At 60.7% G+C, this 23,567-nt stretch overlaps 1 protein-coding gene across 1 annotated transcript in view; it reads right to left on the bottom strand.

Annotated features, from left to right (window-relative positions):
- Window positions 1-450: 450 nt before the first annotated feature.
- LOC138101098 (disks large homolog 4-like) overlaps window positions 451-23,567 on the bottom strand; it is a 28,016-nt gene continuing 4,899 nt past the window's right edge. The window contains 16 exon segments of the mRNA XM_068998941.1: window positions 451-662; window positions 1,548-1,639; window positions 2,369-2,478; window positions 3,297-3,469; window positions 4,297-4,398; window positions 4,537-4,584; window positions 5,110-5,168; window positions 7,112-7,288; window positions 9,524-9,638; window positions 10,407-10,509; window positions 11,357-11,513; window positions 12,696-12,834; window positions 14,700-14,844; window positions 17,470-17,523; window positions 17,525-17,607; window positions 19,904-20,073. Of these exon segments, the coding sequence (XP_068855042.1) occupies window positions 556-662; window positions 1,548-1,639; window positions 2,369-2,478; window positions 3,297-3,469; window positions 4,297-4,398; window positions 4,537-4,584; window positions 5,110-5,168; window positions 7,112-7,288; window positions 9,524-9,638; window positions 10,407-10,509; window positions 11,357-11,513; window positions 12,696-12,834; window positions 14,700-14,844; window positions 17,470-17,523; window positions 17,525-17,607; window positions 19,904-20,073 (1,834 nt within the window). The 3' untranslated portion in view covers window positions 451-555.

Raw genomic sequence — 23,567 nt, forward strand, 5'->3', positions numbered from 1 at the left:
TGCCCGACCCCGCCCCAGAATCCTCCCGAATTTCCCTCCCGACCCCCCCCAATCCCGAACCTCCGGCGTCTCCATCGCTTTATTCCCACAATTCCATAATTTCTATGCAAAATACTCTTCATCTCCCCTCCCCCCCTCCCCTCCTTTTTTTCCCACGCCGTGGGGGGGGGAGAGGGGGGAGGGGCCCGGGGGGAGGACCCCAAACCCCTCACCCCCCCCCCAGACCCCCCCTCCCCCCCAATTTTAGGGGCCAGGGGGGGCCGATTTGGGGCCCCCCGGGCGTTACAAATATAGAGCTTAAATATGTACAAAAAAAGAGTCCAAATTTTGGGGGGGGTTCCCCCCCCCCCCCAAAAAAAACCCCCCAAAAACCACAGAGGGGGGGGAGGGGAGGGGAGGGGAAACTCCCCCACCCCCCCCCCCAAAAAAAAAAACCCCTCCCCCACCATTCCAGGAAGGTTTTTTTTTCCCCCCCCCCTTTTCCCAGCAGGTCCTGGTGGGGGTTGAGGGGATCCGGTGGATTTTGGGGCGGATTTGGGGGATTTTGGGGCTCCCCTAAAGCCTCTCGCGGGCGGGGACCCAAATGAAAGGTCCTGAAAGGTCCTCGATGACTCGTTTGACTTTGTGGTAAATCTCCTCGAAGCTGTCGCCCTCCACCATGGCTGCGGGAAGGAAAGCGGAGCGTTAGGGATTTTGGGGCATTTTTGGGAGATTTTTAGGGGATTTTGGGGGATTTGGGGGGATTTTTGGGGGATTTTTGGAGGATTTTTGGAGGATTTTTGGGGGATTTGGAGGGATTTTTGGGGGATTTTGGGGGGCATTTTGGGGGATTTTTGTGGGGATTTTTCGGGCATTTTGAGGGATTTTGGGGGATTTTGGGGGGATTTTGAGGGATTTTTGGGGGGATTTTTGGGGGGCTTTGGGGTCGGCAGAGACCACCAGCCATTCCCAGGATGAATTTTGGGCTTCCTAGGGGAGGTTTCGGGATGGATTTGGGGTGGATTTCGGGGCTTTTTGGGGCTCCCGGGGTGGATTTTGGGGGTTTTGAAGATTCCCAGGTGGATTCGGGGAGGTTTGAGGGTCCCAGGGTGGATTTGGGGGAGATTTTGGTGCTCCCGGGGTGGATTTTGGGGGTTCTCAGGTGGATTTGGGGGGATTTGGGGATTCCCAGGGTGGATTTTGGGGGTTCCTAGGTGGATTTGGGGGTTCGCAGGGTGGATTCTGGGGGTTTTTGAGGGTTCCCAGTTGGATTTTTGGGGGGATTTGGGGGTTCCCAGGGTGGATCTGGGGTGGTTTTTGAGGGTTCCCAGGTGGATTTTGGGGGTTTTTGAGGGTTCCCAGTTGGATATTTGGGGGGATTCTGGGGGATTTGGGGGGATTTGAGGGTTCCCAGTCGGATTTGGGGGGATTTGGGGCTTCCCAGGGTGGATTTGGGGTGTTTTGGGGTGGATTCTGGGGGATTTGGGGTGGGTTCTGGGGGTTTTTGAGGGTTCCCGGGCGGATTTTGGGGTGTTTCGGGCGGTTTTGGGGCCGTTGGAGTTGCGCACCTGAGAAGCACTCGGTGAACTCCTGCTCCAGCTTGGTGGCTCTGTCGAAGGCTTTCCGCGCCTGCTCCTCGCTCACGCGCTTGGAGATCTCCCTGGGGGCGGGGCCGGCTCGGGACACGCCCACAAACACCCTGGCCACGCCCACCCTGGCCACGCCCACACACTGACCACGCCCACAAACACCCTGGCCACGCCCACCCTGGCCACGCCCACACACTGACCACGCCCACAAACACCCTGGCCACGCCCACCCTGGCCACGCCCACACACTGACCAGGCCCACACCGTGACCTCATTCATAAGCCCCGCCCATTCACGGAACCGTTCCCATTCACAAAGCCCCGCCCACGAGCCGAGGCCACGCCCACACCCGAGCGCACCTGTCAATCACCAAGCCACGCCCACCAAGCGGCTCAAACAAGCCCCGCCCATTATGCAAATAAGCCCCGCTCTCTTTCCCGATGGCCACGCCCCCTCCTGCCTCAGTTTCCCCCCTCTCTGGGCCAGACCACGCCCCTAAAACCCCTCGAATTCCACCCAGAATGGATCCTGGGGCGTGCCCAGGTGTGCCCAGGTGTGCCCCCAGGTGTGCCCAGGTGTGCCCAGGTGTGACCCAGGTGCCCCCAGGTGTGCCCAGCTGTGCCCCAGGTGTGCCCAGGTGCTCGCAGGTGCCCCCAGGTGCCCCCAGGTGCGCCCAGGTGTGCCCCAGGTGTGCACAGGTGTGTCCCACGTGCCCCCAGGTGCCCCCAGGTGTGTCCCAGGTGCCCCCAGGTGCGCCCAGGTGTGTCCCAGGTGCCCGCAGGTGCCCGCAGGTGACTCACAGGACGTTCTGCAGGGACTTGGGGCGGATGAAGATGGCGATGGGGTGCAGCTGGGCCGCCTGGAGCCGCCGCACGGCGTTGGCCGACACGTCCAGGATGCAGTGCTTGCCCTGCGGGTGGCACCGGGTGAGGACAGCTGTGCCAGGTGTGCCCAGGTGTGCCCAGGTGTGCCCAGGTGTGCCCGGGACATGCCCAGACCACGCCCAGGTGGGGCACAGGTACCCCCAGGTGTCCCCAGACACGCCCAGGACGCAGCGTTTGCCCTGCGGGTGTGCCCAGGTGTGCCCCAGGTGTGCCCCAGGTGTGCCCAGGTGTGCCCAGGTGTGTCTTAAAACATGCCCGAGGTGTGCCCAGGTGAGTCTTGGGTGTGTCTTAAGTACCCCAGGTACCCCCAGGTGCTCCCAGGTGCCCCCAGCAGTGCCCAGGTGTGTCCAGGTGTGCCCAGCGGTGTCCCCAGCTGTGTCCCAGGTGTGCCCAGGTGTGTGCCAGCAGTGCCCGGCTGTGCCCCCAGCTGTCCTCGGCGGTGCCCGGCTCTGTCCCAGCAGTGCCCAGGTGTGTCCCAGGTGTGCCCAGGTGTGTGCCAGCAGTGCCCGGCTGTCCCCGGCGGTGCCTGGCGGTGGCCGGCTCTGTCCCAGCAGTGCCCGGCTGTGCCCCCAGGTGTCTCCAGCTGTCCCCGGCGGTGCCCAGGTGTGTCCCAGGTGTGTCCCAGCGGTGCCCAGGTGCCCCCAGGTGTCCCCGGCGGTGCCCAGGTGTGCCCGGCAGTGCCCGGCTCTGTCCCAGCTGTGCCCAGCAGTGCCCAGGTGTGCCCCAGGTGTGTCCCAGGTGTGTCCCAGCACTGCCCAGGTGTGTCCCAGGTGTGTCCCAGCGGTGCCCAGGTGTGTCCCAGGTGCCCCCAGCAGTGCCCAGGTGTGCCCGGCGCCGCCCTCACCTGCTCGGCCACCTCGCGCACGGACTGCACGCTGGTGCCGTACAGGTGGCTGTTGTACTGCCCGGCCTCGATGAACTTGTGGCCCTGGATGTCCTTCTCCATGCGCTCCCGCGACGCCACGAAGTGGTAATCGCGCCCGTCCACCTCGTACTCGCGCTTGGGCCGCGTCGTGTCTGCGGGGGCACGCGGGGGGCACGCGTCAGCCACGCCCGGGGCGCCGGGGGGCACCTGGGACACACCTGGGCACAGCTGGGCACAGCTGGGCACAGCTGGGACAGGTGACATCCCTCAAACTGGGGATAAATGGGGCCCAGGTGTGCCCAGGTGTGTCCCAAGTGTGTCCCAGCTGTGTCCAGGTGCCCCCAGGTGTGTCCCAGGTGTGCCCAGGTGCCCCCAGGTGTGACCCAGGTGTGCCCAGGTGTGTCCCAGGTGCCCCCAGCTGTGCCCAGGTGCCCCCAAGTGCCCCCAGGTGTGTCCCAAATTGCTCCCAGGTGCCCCCAGCTGCGCCCAGTTGTGCCCAGGTGCCATCAGGTGTCCCCAGGTGCCCCCAGGTGTGCCCCAAATCTCCCCCAGATACTCCCAGGTGCCCCCCAGGTGCCCCCAGGTGTGCCCCAAATCACCCCCAGGTGCCCCCAGGTGCCCCCAGGTGTGCCCCAAATCGCTCCCAGGTGCCCCCAATCTCCCCCAGGCTTGTCCCAGGTGTGCCCAGGTGCCCCCAGGTGTGCCCCAAATCACTCCCAGGTGCCCCCAGGTGTGCCCCAAATCACCCCCAGGTGCCCCAAATCACCCCCAGGTGCCCCCAGGTGTGCCCCAAATCACCCCCAGGTGCCCGCAGGTGCCCGCAGGTGTGCCCCAAATCACCCCCAGGTGCCCCCAGGTGCCCGCAGGTGCCCCCAGGTGTGCCCCAAATCACCCCCAGGTGCCCCCAGGTGTGCCCCAAATCACCCCCAGGTGCCCGCAGGTGCCCGCAGGTGCCCCCCCCTCTCCCGCCGGGACTCACGGGGGACGCAGGAGCCGAACTTCTCGGGGAACTCGGACAGGAGGTCGTCGTTGACGCGGTCCTTGGTGGGGCCCAGGATGATGATCGGCCGCGCGTAGTGAACTGGGGGGGGGGGAGGGGAAATTCCCGCGTTTCCCCCGTTCCCGAATTCCCGGGGGGCTCGGGAGCCCCCCCCCGGCTGAGCTGGGGGACCCCGAAATCCGGGGGGGGGGGGGAAGGGGGGGAATTCCCGGGATTCACCTTCCATCTGCGTCACGGTCTCGTAGCTCAGCACGGCGTCCTCGCGGCCTGGGGGGCAAAGGGGCGGAATTGGGGGGTTGGGGGGGCTTGGGGGGGAATTTGGGGGGGAATTTGGGGGGGTTGGGGGGGATTTGGGGGTGTTTGGGGGGATTTGGGGGGGAATTTGGGGGGAATTTGGGGGGGTTTGGGGGGATTTGGGGGGGAATTTGGGGGGGAACTTGGGGGGATTTGGGGGGGAGTTTGGGGGGGTTTGGGGGGGTTTGGGGGAATTCGGGACTCCTGGGGGGGTTTGGGGTCTTTGGTGGGGATTTGGGGGGATCTGGGGGGGAATTGGGGGGGTTTGGGGCTTTTTGGGGGATTTGGGACTCCTGGGGGGGGTTTGGGGTCTTTGGTGGGGATTTGGGGGGATCTGGGGGGGAATTGGGGGGGTTTGGGGCTTTTTGGGGGGGATTTGGGGTCTTTGGGGGGTCTTTGGGGGGGGTTTGTGGGGAATTCGGGGCTCCTGGGGGGGGTTTGGGGCTTTTTGGGGGATTTGGGGCTCCTGGGGGGGGTTTGGGGTCTTTGGGGTCCCACCTTGAGCCCCCGGCCCCCGATCCTTGGCCTTGAGCCGCGTCCACTCCCGGCGCTCCACCCTGGGGACACCAGTTCAGACCAGTTTGCACCAGTTCAGACCAGTTCAGACCAGTTCAGAGCAGTTTGCACCAGTTCAGACCAGTTCAGTTCACACCAGTTCACACCAGTTCACCCCAGTTCACCCCAGTTCCCTCCCAGTAACCCCCGCTGACCCCCCAAGAGCAGCTCCCAGTACAAACCAGTCACTTCCAGTTCCCTCCCAGTGCCCTCCCAGTCCCTCCCAGTATCCCCAAATCCCCTCCCAGTGCTCCCAGTGCTCCCAGTGCCCTTGAACCCCATTGAACACCCCAGCATTGGCTCCCAGTGCCCTCCCAGTCCAAACCAGTACAAACCAGTGCCCTCCTGGTGCCTTCCCAGTGCCCTCCCAGTGCTCCCGGTGCCCTCCCAGTGCCCTCCCAGTACAAACCAGTGCCCTGCTGGGGCTCCCAGTGCCCTCCCAGTACAAACCAGTGCCCTCCCAGTGCTCCCAGTGCCCTTGAACCCCATTGAACACCCCAGCGTTGGCTCCCAGCGCCCTCCCAGTGCAAACCAGTACAAACCAGTGCCCTCCTGGTGCCTTCCCAGTACAAACCAGTCCAAACCAGTGTCCTCCCAGTGCCCTCCCAGTGCTCCCAGTACAAACCAGTGCCCTCCTGGTGCCTTCCCAGTGCCCTCCCAGTGCTCCCGGTGCCCTCCCAGTGCCCTCCCAGTACAAACCAGTGCCCTGCTGGGGCTTCCAGTGCCCTCCCAGTACAAACCAGTGCCCTCCCAGTGCTCCCAGTACAAACCAGTCCAAACCAGTGTCCTCCCAGTGTCCTCCCAGTGCTCCCAGTACAAACCAGTGCCCTCCCAGTGCCCTCCCAGTGCCCTCCCAGTGCTCCCAGTACAAACCAGTGCCCTCCCAGCGCCCTCCCAGCGCAAACCAGCGCAAACCAGTTCAAACCAGTGCGGTACCGGCGCTTGCTGGGCACGAAGCCGATGTCGGGGGGCTGTGCCGGGGGCAGCACCAGCCGCGCCTGCCACCACTCCCAGTGCTCCCAGTACAAACCAGCGCCCTCCCAGCGCCCTCCCAGCGCCCTCCCAGCGCAAACCAGCGCAAACCAGTTCAAACCAGTGCGGTACCGGCGCTTGCTGGGCACGAAGCCGATGTCGGGGGGCTGTGCCGGGGGCAGCACCAGCCGCGCCTGCCACCACTCCCAGTGCTCCCAGTACAAACCAGCGCCCTCCCAGCGCCCTCCCAGCGCCCTCCCAGCGCAAACCAGCGCAAACCAGTTCAAACCAGTGCGGTACCGGCGCTTGCTGGGCACGAAGCCGATGTCGGGGGGCTGTGCCGGGGGCAGCACCAGCCGCGCCTGCCACCACTCCCAGTGCTCCCAGTACAAACCAGCGCCCTCCCAGCGCCCTCCCAGCGCCCTCCCAGCGCCCTCCCAGCGCAAACCAGTTCAAACCAGTGCGGTACCGGCGCTTGCTGGGCACGAAGCCGATGTCGGGGGGCTGTGCCGGGGGCAGCACCAGCCGCGCCTGCCACCACTCCCAGTGCTCCCAGTACAAACCAGCGCCCTCCCAGCGCCCTCCCAGCGCCCTCCCAGCGCAAACCAGCGCAAACCAGTTCAAACCAGTGCGGTACCGGCGCTTGCTGGGCACGAAGCCGATGTCGGGGGGCTGTGCCGGGGGCAGCACCAGCCGCGCCTGCCACCACTCCCAGTGCTCCCAGTACAAACCAGCGCCCTCCCAGCGCCCTCCCAGCGCCCTCCCAGCGCAAACCAGCGCAAACCAGTTCAAACCAGTGCGGTACCGGCGCTTGCTGGGCACGAAGCCGATGTCGGGGGGCTGTGCCGGGGGCAGCACCAGCCGCGCCTGCCACCACTCCCAGTGCTCCCAGTACAAACCAGCGCCCTCCCAGCGCCCTCCCAGCGCCCTCCCAGCGCAAACCAGCGCAAACCAGTTCAAACCAGTGCGGTACCGGCGCTTGCTGGGCACGAAGCCGATGTCGGGGGGCTGTGCCGGGGGCAGCACCAGCCGCGCCTGCCACCACTCCTCGTCGGACGCGTCCAGCACGTGCAGAACGTCCCCGAAGCGGAAGCTCAGGGCCTGGCTCAGGAACCCGACGTCCTTGGCCTTGTCGTAGTCAAAGAGCGCCCTGGGGTGGCACCTCCGCGTCACCTCCAGTATGACCCCAGTATAAACCAGTTCAGCCCAGTTCAGCCCCGTTCAGCCCAGTCCAGCCCCGTTCAGCCCAGTCCATCGCAGTGTCCCCAGTGCCATCCCCACGTCCTTGGCCCTGTCGTAGTCAAAGAGCGCCCTGGGCTGGCACCTCCGCATCACCTCCAGTATAACCCCAGTATAACCCCAGTATAAACCAGTTCAGCCCAGTCCAGCCCAGTTCAGCCCAGTCCAGCCCAGTGTCCCCAGTGCCACGTCCTTGGCCTTGTCGTAGTCAAAGAGCGCCCTGGGGTGGCACCTCCGGGTCACTCCCAGTGCCCTCCCAGTATAACCCCAGTATGACCCCAGTATGACCCCAGTATAAACCAGTTCAGCCCAATCCATCCCAGTATAAACCAGTTCAGCCCCGTTCAGCCCAGTCCATCCCAGTGCCCTCCCAGTGCCACGTCCTTGGCCCTGTCGTAGTCAAAGAGCGCCCTGGGGTGGCACCTCCGCGTCACCCCCAGTGCCCTCCCAGTATAACCCCAGTATAACCCCAGTATAACCCCAGTATAACCCCAGTATAACCCCAGTATGACCCCGTTCAGCCCAGTTCAGTCCCGTTCAGCCCAGTATAAACCAGTTCAGCCCCGTTCAGCCCAGTTCAACCCCGTTCAGCCCAGTCCAGCCCCGTTCAGCCCAGTCCATCCCAGTGTCCCCAGTGCCACGTCCTTGGCCCTGTCGTAGTCAAAGAGCGCCCTGGGGTGGCACCTCCGCGTCACCTCCAGTATAACCCCAGTATAAACCAGTTCAGCCCAATCCATCCCAGTATAAACCAGTTCAGCCCCGTTCAGCCCCGTTCAGCCCAGTGTCCCCAGTGCCACCCCCACGTCCTTGGCCTTGTCGTAGTCAAAGAGCGCCCTGGGGTGGCACCTCCGCGTCACCCCCAGTATGACCCCAGTATAACCCCAGTATAACCCCAGTATGACCCCAGTATAGACCAGTTCAGCCCAGTCCATCCCAGTATAAACCAGTCCATCCCAGTGTCCCCAGTGCCACGTCCTTGGCCCTGTCACAGTCAAAGAGCGCCCTGGGGTGGCACCTCCGGGTCACTCCCAGTATAACCCCAGTATAACCCCAGTATAAACCAGTTTGTCCCAGTTCAGCCCAGTGTCCCTCCATGTCCCAAATATCCCCCCCAAAAATCACAATTTCCCCCAAATCCCCTCGAATGTCCCCAAATGTCCCCAAACGTCCCCAAGATCCCGAATCCCCCAAATCTCAAAAATCTCCAAAAATCCCCCAAAAATCCCCCCAAAAAATCCAAAAAAAGTCCCAAAAAATTCACAAAAAAACATAAATCCCCAAAAAATTCCCAAAAAGTCCCAAAAAATCCCCCAAATCCAAAAAAAATCCCCAAAATATCCCCCAAAATCCCCAAAAATTCCCCAAAAATCCAAAAAAATTCATAAAAAATTCAAAGGTGAATCCCCAAAAAATCCCCCCAAAAATTCCCAAAAAATAAAAAAAAAAAATCCCCAAAAAATCCCCCAAAAATCCCAAAAAAATCCCCCCAAAAATTCACAAAAAAATCCCCAAAAAATCCCAAAAAAGCCCCAAAAATTCCCCAAAAATTCCCCCAAAAATCCCCAAAAAAACCCAAAAAAATCCCCAAAAAATCCCCCCAAAAATTCAAAAAAAATTCATAAATAATTCCCACAAAAATAAAAAAAAATCCTCAAAAAAAATCCCCAAAAAATCCCCCAAAAATCCCAAAAAATCCCCCAAAAATCCCCAAAAAAATCCCCAAAAAAATCCCAAAAATTCCCCAAAAAACCCCAAAAAATCCAAAAAAAATCCCCCATAAATAAAAAAAAAATTCACAAAAAATCCCCCCAAAAATTCACAAAAATTTCATAAATAATTCCCACAAAAATCCAAAAAATCCAAAAAAAAACCCCCAAAAATCTCCAAAAAATCCCCCAAAAATCCAAAAAAATCCCCCAAAAAATTCCAAAAAAATCCCCCCAAAAACCCAAAAAAATCCCCAAAAATTCACAAAAAATCCCAAAAAAACCCTCAAAAAATTGCTAAAAATTCACAAAAAATTCACAAAAAAATCCCCAAAAAACCCCCAAAAAATCCCCAAACCCCCCCGAACCCCCAACCCGCCCCGATGTCCCCGTTTCCCCCCCGTTCCCCCCCGTTCCCCCCGTTCCCCCCGGCTCCCCACCGCACGTAGAAGCCGCGTTTGGGGTCGCTGCGCAGGGAGGCGCTGCCGGAGCCGAGGCTGCTGCTCAGGAGCTGCTCCCGCAGGTCGTGGATCTTGGCCTCGAAGCGCCCGTACTCTGTGGGGTTTGGGGCCTTTTGGGGGGTTTGGGGGGTTTTGGGCATTTTTGGGGTGTTCGGGGGACCCAGGACATGGAGGGGATTTGGGGGAGTTTGGGGATGTTTGGGGGATCTTGGCCTCGAAGCACCCGTACTCTGTGGGGTTTGGGGCCTTCTGGGGGGTTTGGGGGGATTTTGGGGGGTTTTGGGAATTTTTGGGGTGTTCGGGGGACCCAGGACATGGAGGGGATTCGGGGGAGTTTGGAATGTTTGGGATATTTGGGGGATCTTGGCCTCGAAGTGCCTGCACTCTACACAGGGATTTGGGGGGATTTTTGGGGGATTTTGGGGGTTTTTTTGGGATTTTTGGGGTGTTCAGGGGACCCAGGACATGGAGGGGATTTGGGGGAGTTTGGGGTGTTTGGGATGTTTGGGGGATCTTGGCCTCGAAGCGCCCGCACTCTGCACAGGGGGTTTGGGGGGATTTTTGGGGGATTTTGGGGGATTTTGGGGGGTTTTTGGGGTGTTCAGGGGACCCAGGACATGGAGGGGCTTCGGGGCAGTTCGGGAATATTTGGGATATCGAGGATTTGGGGGGGGGATTTTGGGGAGATTTGGGACATCGGGGCCACCCCGGGGCCACCTCTGGGGCCACTCCCGGGAGCCCTGGGGACCTCGGGGCCACCGGGGGGGGAAGTGGGGACATTTGGGGACCCCCGAGGACATTTGGGGACATTTGGGGCCCCCCGGGGACCTTTGGGGACCTTTGGGGCCCCCCGGGGTGGCACCTTCGGGCCGGTACTGGGCGATGATGGTCACCGACTGGCCCGCGTTCTTCAGGGCCAGCGCCGCCTGCTCGTGGGTGGCCCCGCGCAGATCGACCCCGTTCACCTGCGGGGACAGGGGGGCACGTCTGGGGACACCTGGGGGCGTCTGGGGGCGTCTGGGGACACCTGGGGACACCTGGGGACACCTGGGGACACCTGGGGGCGTCTGGGGGCGTTTGGGGGTGTCTGGGGGCGTTTGGGGACACCTGGGATGGGGGGGAAGTGGGAAAAATGGGGGAAATCGGGGGGAAAAATGGGGGGAAAGGGACATTTGGGGACATTTGGGGGCATTTGGGGACACCTGGGGGCACCTGGGGACACCTGGGGACATTTGGGGGCATTTGGGGGCATTTGGGGGCATTTGGGGATATTTGGGATATGGGGGAAGTGGGAAAAACGGGGGAAATTGGGGAAAAAAGGGGGGAGAAAAGGGACATTTGGGGATATTTGGGGACACCTGGGGACATTTGGGGACACTCTGGGGACACTCTGGGGGTGGCTTTGGGCCCCTTCCCGCGGTGAGGATGACGAAGGTGGTGACACAGAACCCCCAAAAAGCGCCAGCCCCGCTCCAGCCCCGCTGTCCCCGGTGCCACCGCGGGTGCCCAGGTGCCCCCGAGGGCTGTCCCCAGGTGCCACCAAGGGGTTGTGACACTCTGGGGACACTCTGGGGACACTCTGGGGGTGGCTTTGGACTCCCCTGTGGTGAGGATGACGAAGGTGGTGACACAGAACCCCCAAAAAGCGCCAGCCCCGCTGTCCCCGGTGCCACCGCGGTGCCCAGGTGCCCCCGAGGGCTGTCCCCAGGTGCCACCGCGGTGCCCAGGTGCCCCCGAGGGCTGTCCCCAGGTGCCACCGCGGGTCCCCAGGTGCCCCCAAGGGCTGTCCCCAGGTGCCACCGCGGTGCCCACCGAGAGGATCTGGTCGCCCTTGCGCAGCTCCCCGCTGAGGTCGGCCGGGCCCCCGGCCAGGATGAAGGAGATGAAGATCCCCTCGCCGTCCTCGCCACCCACGATGTTGAAGCCGAGGCCGGTGGAGCCGCGAGGGATCACGATGCGGCGCGGCTCCCTGGGGACAGCGAGGGACAGCGAGGGACACTCAGGGGAGTGAGAGGGGACACTCAGGGGACACTCAGGGACAGCGAGGGGACACTCAGGGACACTCAGGGACACTCAGGGACACTCAGGGGACACTCAGGGGAGTGAGAGGGGACACTCAGGGGACAGCGAGGGATCACGATGCGGCGCGGCTCCCTGGGGACAGCGAGGGGACACTCAGGGGAGTGAGAGGGGACACTCAGGGGACACTCAGGGACAGTGAGGGGACACTCAGGGGACACTCAGGGGAGTGAGAGGGGACAGCGAGGGACACTCAGGGGAGAGCGAGGGGACACTCAGGGACAGTGAGGGGACACTCAGGGACACTCAGGGGACACTCAGGGGAGAGCGAGGGGACACTCAGGGGACACCCAGGGGACACCTGGGGGCCATTGGGGGCGTTGGGGCGATCGGGGACACTGAGGGGACATCGGGGTGACACCAGCGGGATTCCCCCAGGACACCCCCGGGGACACCGGCGACCCTGAGTGACCCTGAGTGACCCCTGGGTGACCCCTGAGTGACCCCTGGATGACCCTTTGGGGACCCTCTGGGGGACCCCTGGTGACCCCTGATGACTCCGATGACCCCTGACTGACCCTGGGTGACCCCTGAGTGACCCTGAATGACCCTTTGGGGACTCTGGGTGACCCCTGATGACCCCTGGATGACCCCTGGTGACCCCTGGATGACCCCTGGTGACCCTGGATGACCCCTGGGTGACTCTGGATGACCCCTGGTGACCCTGGATGACCCCTGGGTGACTCTGGATGACCCCTGGGTGACTCTTGATGACCCCTGCTGACCCCGGATGACCCTTTGGTGACCCCTGGATGACCCCTGCTGACCCCTGCTGACCCCAGATGACCCTGGATGATCCCTGCTGACCCCTGGATGACCCCGGATGACCCTTTGGTGACCCTTGGTCACCCCGGATGACCCTTTGGTGACCCTGGATGACCCCTGGTGACCCCTGGTGACCCCTGGTGACCCCTGGATGACCCCTGGATGACCCCTGCTGACCCTGGATGACCCCTGGATGACCCCTGGGTGACTCTGGATGACCCCTGGTGACCCTGGATGACCCTTTGGTGACCCCTGCTGACCCCCTGCTGACCCCTGGTGACCCCGGTGGCCGCGGGCGGGCACGGACCTGGGCACGTCGTCGTCGGGCAGCAGCTCCTTGGGGCCGGGCGAGAAGCGGCGCGGGGACGTCGGGGTCAGCGCCGGGGGGAACTCGGGGCCCAGGAAGCTCTGGGGGGGCAGCTCCGAGTCCAGGTGCGCCGAGTAGGCTGGGGGGGAGGGGGGGGCGTCAGGGGGGCATCGGGGACGTCAGGGGGGCATCGGGGACATTGGGGGGACTTTGGGGACATTGGGGGGATTTTGGGGACATCGGGGGGATTTTGGGGACATCGGGGACGTCAGGGGGGCATCGGGGACATTGGGGGGACATTGGGGACATTGGGGGGATTTTGGGGACATCGGGGACGTCGGGGGGGCATCGGGGACATTGGGGGGACTTTGGGGACATCGGGGGGATTTTGGGGACGTCAGGGGGACATTGGGGACGGGGGGGCGGGGGGGACGTCAGGGGGACATCGGGGGGATTTTGGGGACATCGGGGATGTCAGGGGGACATCGGGGATGTCAGGGGGGACATCGGGGACATTGGGGGGACTTTGGGGACATTGGGGGGATTTTGGGGACATCGGGGACGTCAGGGGGGACATCGGGGGGATTTTGGGGACATTGGGGACATCAGGGGGACATCGGGGACATTGGGGACAGGGGGGACGTCAGGGGGTATTGGGGACATTTGGGGACATCGGGGACATCAGGGGGACATTGGGGGCACCCAGGGATTCCGGAGGGATTGAGGGGATTGGGGACATTTGGGGACATCGGGGACACAAGGACGGTGCCCAGGTCCTGTCCCACCCCAAATTCCCGTTTTAACCCCAACCCCCCATTTTTAACCCCAAACCCCATTTTTAACCCCAAACCCCCATTTTCACCCCAAACCTCCCGTTTTCACCCCAAACCTCCCGTTTTCACCCCAAACCCCCATTTTCACCCCAAACCCCCCGTTTTCACCCCAAACCCCCCATTTTTAACCCCAAACCCCCCATTTTTTGCCCCAAACCCCCATTTTCCACCCCAAACCCCCATTTTTAACCCCAAATCCCCATTATTAACCCCAATCCCCCCATTTTTAACCCCAAACCCCCATTTTCACCCCAAACCCCCCGTTTTCACCCCAAACCCTCCATTTTCACCCCAAACCCCATTTTTAACCCCAAACCCCCCTTTTTAACCCCAAACCCCCATTTTTCACCCCAAACCCCCATTTTAACCCCAAACCCCCATTTTCACCCCAAACCCTCCATTTTCACCCCAAACCCCATTTTTAACCCCAAACCCCCATTTTAACCCCAAACCCCATTTTTGACCCCAAACCCCCCTTTTTAACCCCAAACCCCCATTTTTAACCCCAAATCCCCATTATTAACCCCAATCCCCCCATTTTTAACCCCAAACCCCCATTTTCACCCCAAACCCCCTGTTTTCACCCCAAACCCTCCATTTTCACCCCAAACCCCATTTTTAACCCCAAACCCCCCTTTTTAACCCCAAACCCCCATTTTTCACCCCAAACCCCCATTTTAACCCCAAACCCCCATTTTCACCCCAAACCCTCCATTTTCACCCCAAACCCCATTTTTAACCCCAAACCCCCATTTTAACCCCAAACCCCATTTTTAACCCCAAACCCCCCTTTTTAACCCCAAACCCCCATTTTTAACCCCAAATCCCCATTATTAACCCCAATCCCCCCATTTTTAACCCCAAACCCCCATTTTCACCCCAAACCCCCCGTTTTCACCCCAAACCCTCCATTTTCACCCCAAACCCCATTTTTAACCCCAAACCCCCCTTTTTAACCCCAAACCCCCATTTTTCACCCCAAACCCCCATTATTTAACCCCAAACCCCCATTTTTCACCCCAAACCCCCATTTTTCACCCCAAACCCCCATTATTTAACCCCAAACCCCCATTTTCACCCCAAACCCCCATTTTCACCCCAAAAGCCCCCCTTTTCACCCCAAACCCCCCGTTTTCACCCCAAACCCCCCGCCCCGCCCTGCCCCGCTCACAGCCGGTGACGTCGGGGGGCCCGTAGGCGTCGCCCAGGTTGCCCACGGCCGCCTTGGCCACGCGCAGGTAAACGACGTCGAAGGTGTTCTTGAGCGCCGCCACCGCGTCCTCGTGCATCACGTCCTCCAGGCTGACGTTGTTCACCTGCCGGGGGGACATTTGGGGACATCAGGGGGACATTTGGGGACGTTTGGGGTCATTGGGGTCATCGGGGACGTTTGGGGATATTGGGGACACTGGGGACACTGGGAGGGTTTGGGGACATTGGGGTCATTGGGGACGTTTGAGGATATTGGGGTCATTGGGGACATTGGGAACGTTTGGGGATATTGGGGTCATTGGGGTCATCGGGGACTTTGGGGTCATCGGGGACTTTGGGGACACTGGGAGGGTTTGGGGTCACTGGGGACATCGTGCATCACGTCCTCCAGGCTGACGTTGTTCACCTGCCGGGGACATTTGGGGACATCAGGGGGACGTTTGGGGACGTTTGGGGTCATTGGGGACGTTTGGGGATATTGGGGACACTGGGAGGGTTTGGGGTCATTGGGGACATTTGGGGTTTGGGGTCACTGGGGACATCGTGCATCACGTCCTCCAGGCTGACGTTGTTCACCTGCCGGGGACATTTGGGGACATTTGGGGACATTTGGGGACGTTTGGGGATGTTTGGGGTCATTGGGGTCATCGGGGACATTGGGGACATTTGGGGTCACTGGGGACATCGTGCATCACGTCCTCCAGGCTGACGTTGTTCACCTGCTGGGGGACATTTGGGGACGTTTGGGGATGTTTGGGGACATTTGGGGTCATTGGGGACGTTTGGGGATATTGGGGTCATCGGGGACATCGGGGACACTGGGAGGGTTTGGGGTTTGGGGTCATTGGGGACATTTGGGGATTTGGGGACATTTGGGGTCACTGGGGACATCGTGCATCACGTCCTCCAGGCTGACGTTGTTCACCTGCCGGGGACATTTGGGGACGTTTGGGGACATGTGAGGACATTTGGGGTCATCAGGGACATTGGGGACACTGGGGACATTGGGGGATATCAGGGGATTTGGGGACATTGGGGACATTTGGGGTTTGGGGACATTGGGGACATTTGGGGACATTGGGGGACATTGGGGGACATTGGGGGGTTTGGGGGATTTGGGGACATTGGGGACACTTGGGGACATTGGGGGACATTGGGGGGGTTTGGGGGATTCGGGGACACCGGGGAGATTTTGGGATATTTTGGAATATTTGGGGACATCGGGGGGTTTGGGGACATTGGGGGACATTTGGGGGCATTTGGGGACATCAGGGGCATTTCTGGGGCTTGGGGGGGATTTGGGGACATTGGGGACACAGGGGGAGGGGACACCGGGACAGCAGCGCCACCGCCCCACCCCGCCCCACCCCCACATGTCCCCAAATCCCCAAAATCCCCCAAATCCCCCCGATGTTCCCAAATCCCCAAAATCCCCCCGATGGCCCCAAATCCCCAAAATCCCCCAAATCCCCCCGATGTTCCCAACTGTCCCCAACATCCCCAATCCCCCCTTTATCCCCAAATCCCCCCGATGTCCCCAACCCTCCCCTCACCCCCCCATGTCCCCAACGTCCCCAAATACCCTGAACGTCCCCGAGTGTCCCCAGGCCCCCCTGGGTGTCCCCACTGTCCCCCTGCTGTCCCCCCCCATTGTCCCCCTCATCCCCACTGTCCCCATTGTCCCCCCACTGTCCCCCCGTCCCCATTGTTCCCATTGTCCTCCCATTGTCCCCTCATTGTCCCCCCTGTTCCCCCACTGTCCCCCCGTCCCCATTGTTCCCATTGTCCCCCCATTATCCCCATTGTCCCCCCATTGTCCCCGTTGTCCCCCCATTACCTCCCTGCTGTCCCCGGTGTCCCCACTCATTGTCCCCCCTGTCCCCGTTGTCCCCCCGTCCCCACTGTCCCCCCATTGTCCCCATTGTCCCCATTATCCCCCCGTTGTCCCCCAGGTGTCCCCATTGTCCCCCCATTGTCCCCTCATGTCCCCCACTGTCCCCCCATTGTCCCCACTGTTCCCATTGTTCCCCCATTGTCCCCATTGTCCCCCCTGTCCCCGTTATCCCCCCTGTCCCCCCTGTCCCCCCTGTCCCCCCCCGTCCCCATTGTCCCCCCCTGTCCCCCCTGTCCCGCTGTCCCCGTTATCCCCCCATTATCCCCCCATTATCCCCCCGTTATCCCCCCCTGTCCCCCGCTGTCCCCGTTATCCCCCCATTATCCCCCCATTATCCCCTGTCCCCCCTGTCCCCCTGTCCCTGTTATCCCCCCGTTATCCCCCCATTATCCCCCCGTTATCCCCCTGTCCCCCCTGTCCCGCTGTCCCCGTTATCCCCCCGTTATCCCCCCTGTCCCCCCTGTCCCGCTGTCCCCGTTATCCCCCCCATTATCCCCCCCTGTCCCCCCTGTCCCCATTATCCCCCCGTTATCCCCCCGTTATCCCCCCCTGTCCCCCCTGTCCCCATTGTCCCCCCGTTATCCCCCCATTATCCCCCCGTTATCCCCCCCTGTCCCCCCTGTCCCCCTGTCCCCATTATCCCCCCATTATCCCCCTGTTATCCCCCCGTTATCCCCCCATTATCCCCCTGTTATCCCCCCGTTATCCCCCCATTATCCCCCCTGTCCCCCCTGTCCCGCTGTCCCCGTTATCCCCCCATTATCCCCCCGTTATCCCCCCATTATCCCCCCATTATCCCCCCGTTATCCCCCCCTGTCCCGCTGTCCCCACTCACGGCCAGGATCTTGTCCCCGACCTGCAGCCGCCCGTCCTTGTGCGCGGCCCCCCCCCTCGATGACCTTGGTGACGTAGATGCTGTTGTCCCCCGGGATGTGCTGGTTGCCCACGCCCCCCGCGATGCTGAACCCCAGACCTGGCCGGGGGACACCGGTGTCACCTCGCCCCGGGCCGGGCCACCCCCCGTGTCACCCTGGTGTCACCCCTGGTGTCACCCCTGGTGTCACCCCTGTCAGCCCAGTGTCATCCCAGTGTCACCCCTGTCACCCCAGTGTCACCTCGCCCCGGGCCGGGCCACCCCCCGTGTCACCCCTGTGTCACCTCTGTCACCCCGGTGTCACCCCTGTCAGCCCAGTGTCATCCCAGTGTCACCCCAGTGTCACCCCAGTGTCACCTCGCCCCGGGCCGGGCCACCCCCCGTGTCACCCCTGTCACCCCGGTGTCACCCCTGTCAGCCCAGTGTCATCCCAGTGTCATCCCAGTGTCACCTCTGTCACCCCAGTGTCACCTCGCCCCGGGCCGGGCCACCCCCCGTGTCACCTCTGTCACCCCGGTGTCACCCCTGTCACCCCAGTGTCATCCCAGTGTCACCCCAGTGTCATCCCAGTGTCACCCCTGTCACCCTGGTGTCATCCCAGTGTCACCCCGGTGTCATCCCAGTGTCACCCCTGTCACCCCGGTGTCACCTTGCCCCGGGACGGGCCACCCCCCCTGTCACCCCCGTGTCACCTCTGTCACCCCGGTGTCACCTCGCCCCGGGCCGGGCCACCCCCTGTGTCACCCCGGTGTCACCCCGGTGTCACCTCTGTCACCCCAGTGTCACCCCTGGTGTCACCCCTGTCAGCCCAGTGTCACCCCGGTGTCACCTCTGTCACCTCAGTGTCACCCCTGTCACCCTGGTGTCACCTCTGTCACCCCAGTGTCATCCCGGTGTCACCCTGGTGTCACCCCTGGTGTCACCCCAGTGTCACCTCTGTTACCCCGGTGTCACCTCGCCCTGGGCCGGGCCACCCCCCGTGTCACCTCTGTCACCCCGGTGTCACCCCTGTCAGCCCAGTGTCATCCCAGTGTCACCCCGGTGTCATCCCAGTGTCACCCCTGTCACCCCGGTGTCACCTCAGTGTCATCCCAGTGTCACCCCTGTCACCCCAGTGTCACCTCTGTCACCCCGGTGTCACCCCTGTCAGCCCAGTGTCACCCCGGTGTCACCCCTGTCACCTCGGTGTCACCTCGCCCCGGGCCAGGCCACCCCCCATGTCATCCCAGTGTCACCTCTGTCACCCTGGTGTCACCCCACTGTCACCCCAGTGTCACCTCTGTCACCCCGGTGTCACCTCGCCCCGGGCCGGGCCACCCCCCGTGTCACCCTGGTGTCACCCCTGGTGTCACCCCTGTCAGCCCAGTGTCACCCCGGTGTCACCCCAGTGTCACACTGGTGCCACCTCACCCCGGGCAGGCCACCCCCTGTCACCCCGGTGTCACCCCTGGTGTCACCCCTCTGTCACCCCCCCGCTGTCACTCAGGTGTCCCCAGGTGTCCCCAAATCTGGGGGTCCCGGGCTGCATTTTGGGGCATTTTGGGGGCATTTTGGGGCATTTTGGGGGCATTTTGGGGGCATTTTGGGGCTCCCGGGATGATTCCGGGGCAACTTTGGGTCCCCGAGGACAATTTTGGAGATCCCAGGTGGATTTTGGGCTGGATTTGGGGGATTTTGGGGTTCCTGGGTGGATTCTGGGCTGGATTTGGGGGATTTTGGGGCTCCCAGGTGGATTCTGGGCTGGATTTGGGGGATTTTGGGTTTCTGGGTGGATTTTGGACTGAATTTGGGGGATTTTGAGGCTCCCAGTGCAGATTTTGCAGATCCTGGGGTGGATTTTGGGCTGGATTTGGGGGATTTTGGGGTTCCTGGGTGGATTTCAGGGTGGATTTGGGGGATTTTGGGGTTCCTGGATGGATTTCAGGGCGGATTTGGGGGATTTTGGAGATCCCAGGACAAATTTTGGGCTGGATTTGGGGGATTTCGGGTTCCTGGTGCAGATTTTGCAGATTCAGGGGTGGATTTTGGGCTGGATTTGGGGGATTTTGGGTTTCTGGATGGATTTTGGGGCGGCTCTGGGGGATTTTTGAGATGCCAGGACGGATTCTGGGCCGGATTTGGGGGATTTTGGGTTTCTGGATGGATTTCAGGGTGGATTTGGGGGATTTTGGAGATCCCAGGATGACTTCTGAGACCCCAAGGTGGATTCTGGGCTGGATTTGGGGGATTTTGGGTTTCTGGATGGATTTTGGGGCGGCTCTGGGGGATTTTTGAGATGCCAGGACGGATTCTGGGCCGGATTTGGGGGACTTTGGGATCCGAGGGGGTGCATTTTGAGATGCCAGGGCGGATTCTGGGCTGGATTTTGGGGCAGTTTGGGGCGTTTTTGGGGTACCTTTGGGCCCTTTGATGAGCTTGACCTCCACCACCCTCTCGGCCGGGACCTTCCTCCTCATGACGTAGAGCCGGACCACGGCGCCGGCCTCCTTGAGGGCCTCCACGGCCGCCGAGTGCGGCACCTCCCGGACGTCGGCCTCGTTCACGAACAGGATGCTGTCGTTCACCCTGAGATTTGGGGAGAAACCGGGAATTTTGGGGATTTTTGGGGAATTTTTGGGGAATTTTCCGAGGTTTGGAGGCGATTTGGGTGGATCTGGGGCGGTTTTGGGGCAGTTTTGGGGGCACCTCCCGGACGTCGGCCTCGTTCACGAACAGGATGCTGTCGTTCACCCTGAGATTTGGGGAGAAATCAGGAATTTTGGGGATTTTTGGGGAATTTTGGGGGTTTTTGGGGAATTTTGGGGATTTTTGGGGAATTTTCCGAGGTTTGGAGGCGATTTGGGTGGATCTGGGGCGGTTTTGGGGCAGTTTTGGGGGCACCTCCCGGACGTCGGCCTCGTTCACGAACAGGATGCTGTCGTTCACCCTGAGATTTGGGGAGAAACCGGGAATTTTGGGGATTTTTGGGGAATTTTTGGGGAATTTTCAGAGATTTGGGGCGGTTTTAGGGGGATTTGGGGAGGTTTCGGGGGCACCTCCCGGACGTCGGCCTCGTTCACGAACAGGATGCTGTCGTTCACCCTGAGATTTGGGGAGAAACCGGGAATTTTGGGGGTTTTTTGGGAATTTTTTGGGAATTTTCAGAGATTTGGGGCGGTTTTAGGGGGATTTGGGGCGGTTTTGGGGAGGTTTCGGGGGCACCTCCCGGACATCGGCCTCGTTCACGGACAGGATGCTGTCGTTCACCCTGGGATTTTGGGGAGAAACAGGGAATTTTGGGGATTTTTGGGGAATTTTGGGGATTTTTGGGGAATTTTCCGAGGTTTGGAGGCGATTTGGGTGGATCTGGGGCGGTTTTGGGGCAATTTTAGGGGGATTTGGGGCGGTTTCGGGGGCACCTCCCGGACGTCGGCCTCGTTCACCAACAGGATGCTGTCGTTCACCCTGGGATTTGGGGAGAAACAGGGAATTTTGGGGGTTTTGGGGGAATTTTGGGGAATTTTTGGGAATTTTTGGGATTTTTTTGGAATTTTCCGAGGTTTGGAGGCGATCTGGGTGGATTTGGGGCGGTTTTGGGGGGTTTTGGGGGGTTTTGGGGTGACTTTAGGTGGATTTGGGGGGATTTTGGGGGGATTTGGGGAGGTTTCGGGGGCACCTCCCGGACGTCGGCCTCGTTCACGAACAGGATGCTGTCGTTCACCCTGGGATTTGGGGAGAAACAGGGAATTTTGGGGATTTTTGGGGAATTTTTGGGGAATTTTCAGAGATTTGGGGCGGTTTTAGGGGGATTTGGGGCGGTTTTAGGGGGATTTGGGGCGGTTTTGGGGAGGTTTCGGGGGCACCTCCCGGACGTCGGCCTCGTTCACGAACAGGATGCTGTCGTTCACCCTGAGATTTGGGGAGAAACAGGGAATTTTGGGGATTTTTGGGGAATTTTTTGGAATTTTCAGAGATTTGGGGCGGTTTTAGGGGGATTTGGGGTGGTTTTGGGGAGGTTTCGGGGGCACCTCCCGGACGTCGGCCTCGTTCATGAACAGGATGCTGTCGTTCACCCTGGCATTTGGGGAGAAATCAGGAATTTTGGGGATTTTTGGGGAATTTTGGGGAATTTTTGGGAATTTTGGGGATTTTTTGGAATTTTCCGAGGTTTGGAGGCGATCTGGGTGGATCTGGGGCGGTTTTGGGGCAATTTTAGGGGGATTTGGGGAGGTTTCGGGGGCACCTCCCGGACATCGGCCTCGTTCACGAACAGGATGCTGTCATTCACCCTGGGATTTGGGGAGAAATCAGGAATTTTGGGGATTTTTGGGGAATTTTGGGGAATTTTCGGAGGTTTGGGGCGGTTTTAGGGGGATTTGGGGTGGTTTTGGGGAGGTTTCAGGGGCACCTCCCGGACGTCGGCCTCGTTCACGAACAGGATGCTGTCGTTCACCCTGAGATTTTGGGGAGAAATCAGGAATTTTGGGGATTTTTGGGGAATTTTGGGGAATTTTCCAAGGTTTGGAGGTGATTTGGGGCGGTTTGGGGGGGATTTGGGGCGGTTTTGGGGCAATTTTAGGGGGATTTGGGGAGGTTTCGGGGGCACCTCCCGGACGTCGGCCTCGTTCACCAACAGGATGCTGTCGTTCACCCTGGCATTTGGGGAGAAACCGGGAATTTTGGAGATTTTGGGGAATTTTGGGAATTTTTGGGGAATTTTCGGGGAATTTTCCGAGGTTTGGAGGCAATTTGAGTCGATTTTGGGGGGATTTGGGGCGGTTTTGGGGGGATTTGGGGAGGTTTTGGGGTGGATTTAGGGAGGTTTTGGGGGTTCCAAGGTGAATCCTGGGGTGGTTTTTAGGGAGGTTTGGGGTGAATTCGGGTGGATTTGGGGAGATTTTGGGGTTTTTGAGGGGCCTGAGGAGGATTTTGGGGGTCCTGAGCTGATTTTGGGGTGATTTTAGGGGATTTTGGGGTGAATTTCTCACCCGAGCCGCCCATCCTGGGGCGGATTTTGGGTGGATTTGGGGTTTTTCGGGGGGTTCTGAGGTGGCTTTTTTGGGGTTCCTGGGCTGGGTTTTGGGTGAATTTCGAGGGATTTTGGGGTTCCTGGGGTGGATTTTGGGGTTTCTGAGGGTGCCGAGATGGATTTTGGGGGGATTTGGGGGGGATTTTGGGGGATTTTGGGGGGATTTGGGGTCGGATTCCTCACCTGAGCCGCCCGTCCTGGGCTGGGTTTTGGGTGAATTTTGAGGGATTTTGGGGTTCCTGGGGTGGATTTTGGGTGAATTTTGAGGGATTTTGGGGTTCCGGGGCTGGATTTTGAGGTTTCTGACGGTGCTGAGATGGATTTTGGGGGATTTTGGGGGGATTTGGGGGCGGGTTCCTCACCTGAGCCGCCCGTCCTGGGCTGGGTTTTGGGTGAATTTTGAGGGATTTTGGGGTTCCTGGGGTGGATTTTGGGGTTCCAGGGGTGGATTTTGGGGTTCCTGAGGGTGCTGAGATGGATTTTGGGGGGATTTGGGGGGATTTGGGGGCGGGTTCCTCACCTGAGCCCGCCCGTCCTGGGCTGGGTTTTGGGTGAATTTTGAGGGATTTTGGGGTTCCTGGGGTGGATTTTGGGTGAATTTTGAGGGATTTTGGGGTTCCTGGGGTGGATTTTGGGTGAATTTTGAGGGATTTTGGGGTTCCGGGGCTGGATTTTGAGGTTTCTGACGGTGCTGAGATGGATTTTGGGGGATTTTGGGGGGATTTGGGGGGGATTTTGGGGGATTTTGGGGGGATTTGGGGGCGGGTTCCTCACCTGAGCCGCCCGTCCTGGGCTGGGTTTTGGGTGAATTTCGAGGCATTTTGGGGATCCTGGGGTGGATTTTGGGGTTCCAGGGGTGGATTTTGGGGTTCCTGAGGGTGCTGAGATGGATTTTGGGGTGATTTTGGGGGATTTTGGGGTTCCAGGGGTGGATTTTGGGGTTTCTGAGGGTGCTGAGATGGATTTTGGGGTGATTTTGGGGGATTTTGGGGTTCCAGGGGTGGATTTTGGGGTTCCTGAGGGTGCTGAGATGGATTTTGGGGGGATTTGG

Source organism: Aphelocoma coerulescens, unplaced genomic scaffold (genome assembly GCF_041296385.1).
Source record: "Aphelocoma coerulescens isolate FSJ_1873_10779 unplaced genomic scaffold, UR_Acoe_1.0 HiC_scaffold_193, whole genome shotgun sequence".
NCBI classification, from domain to species: Eukaryota; Metazoa; Chordata; class Aves; order Passeriformes; family Corvidae; genus Aphelocoma; species Aphelocoma coerulescens.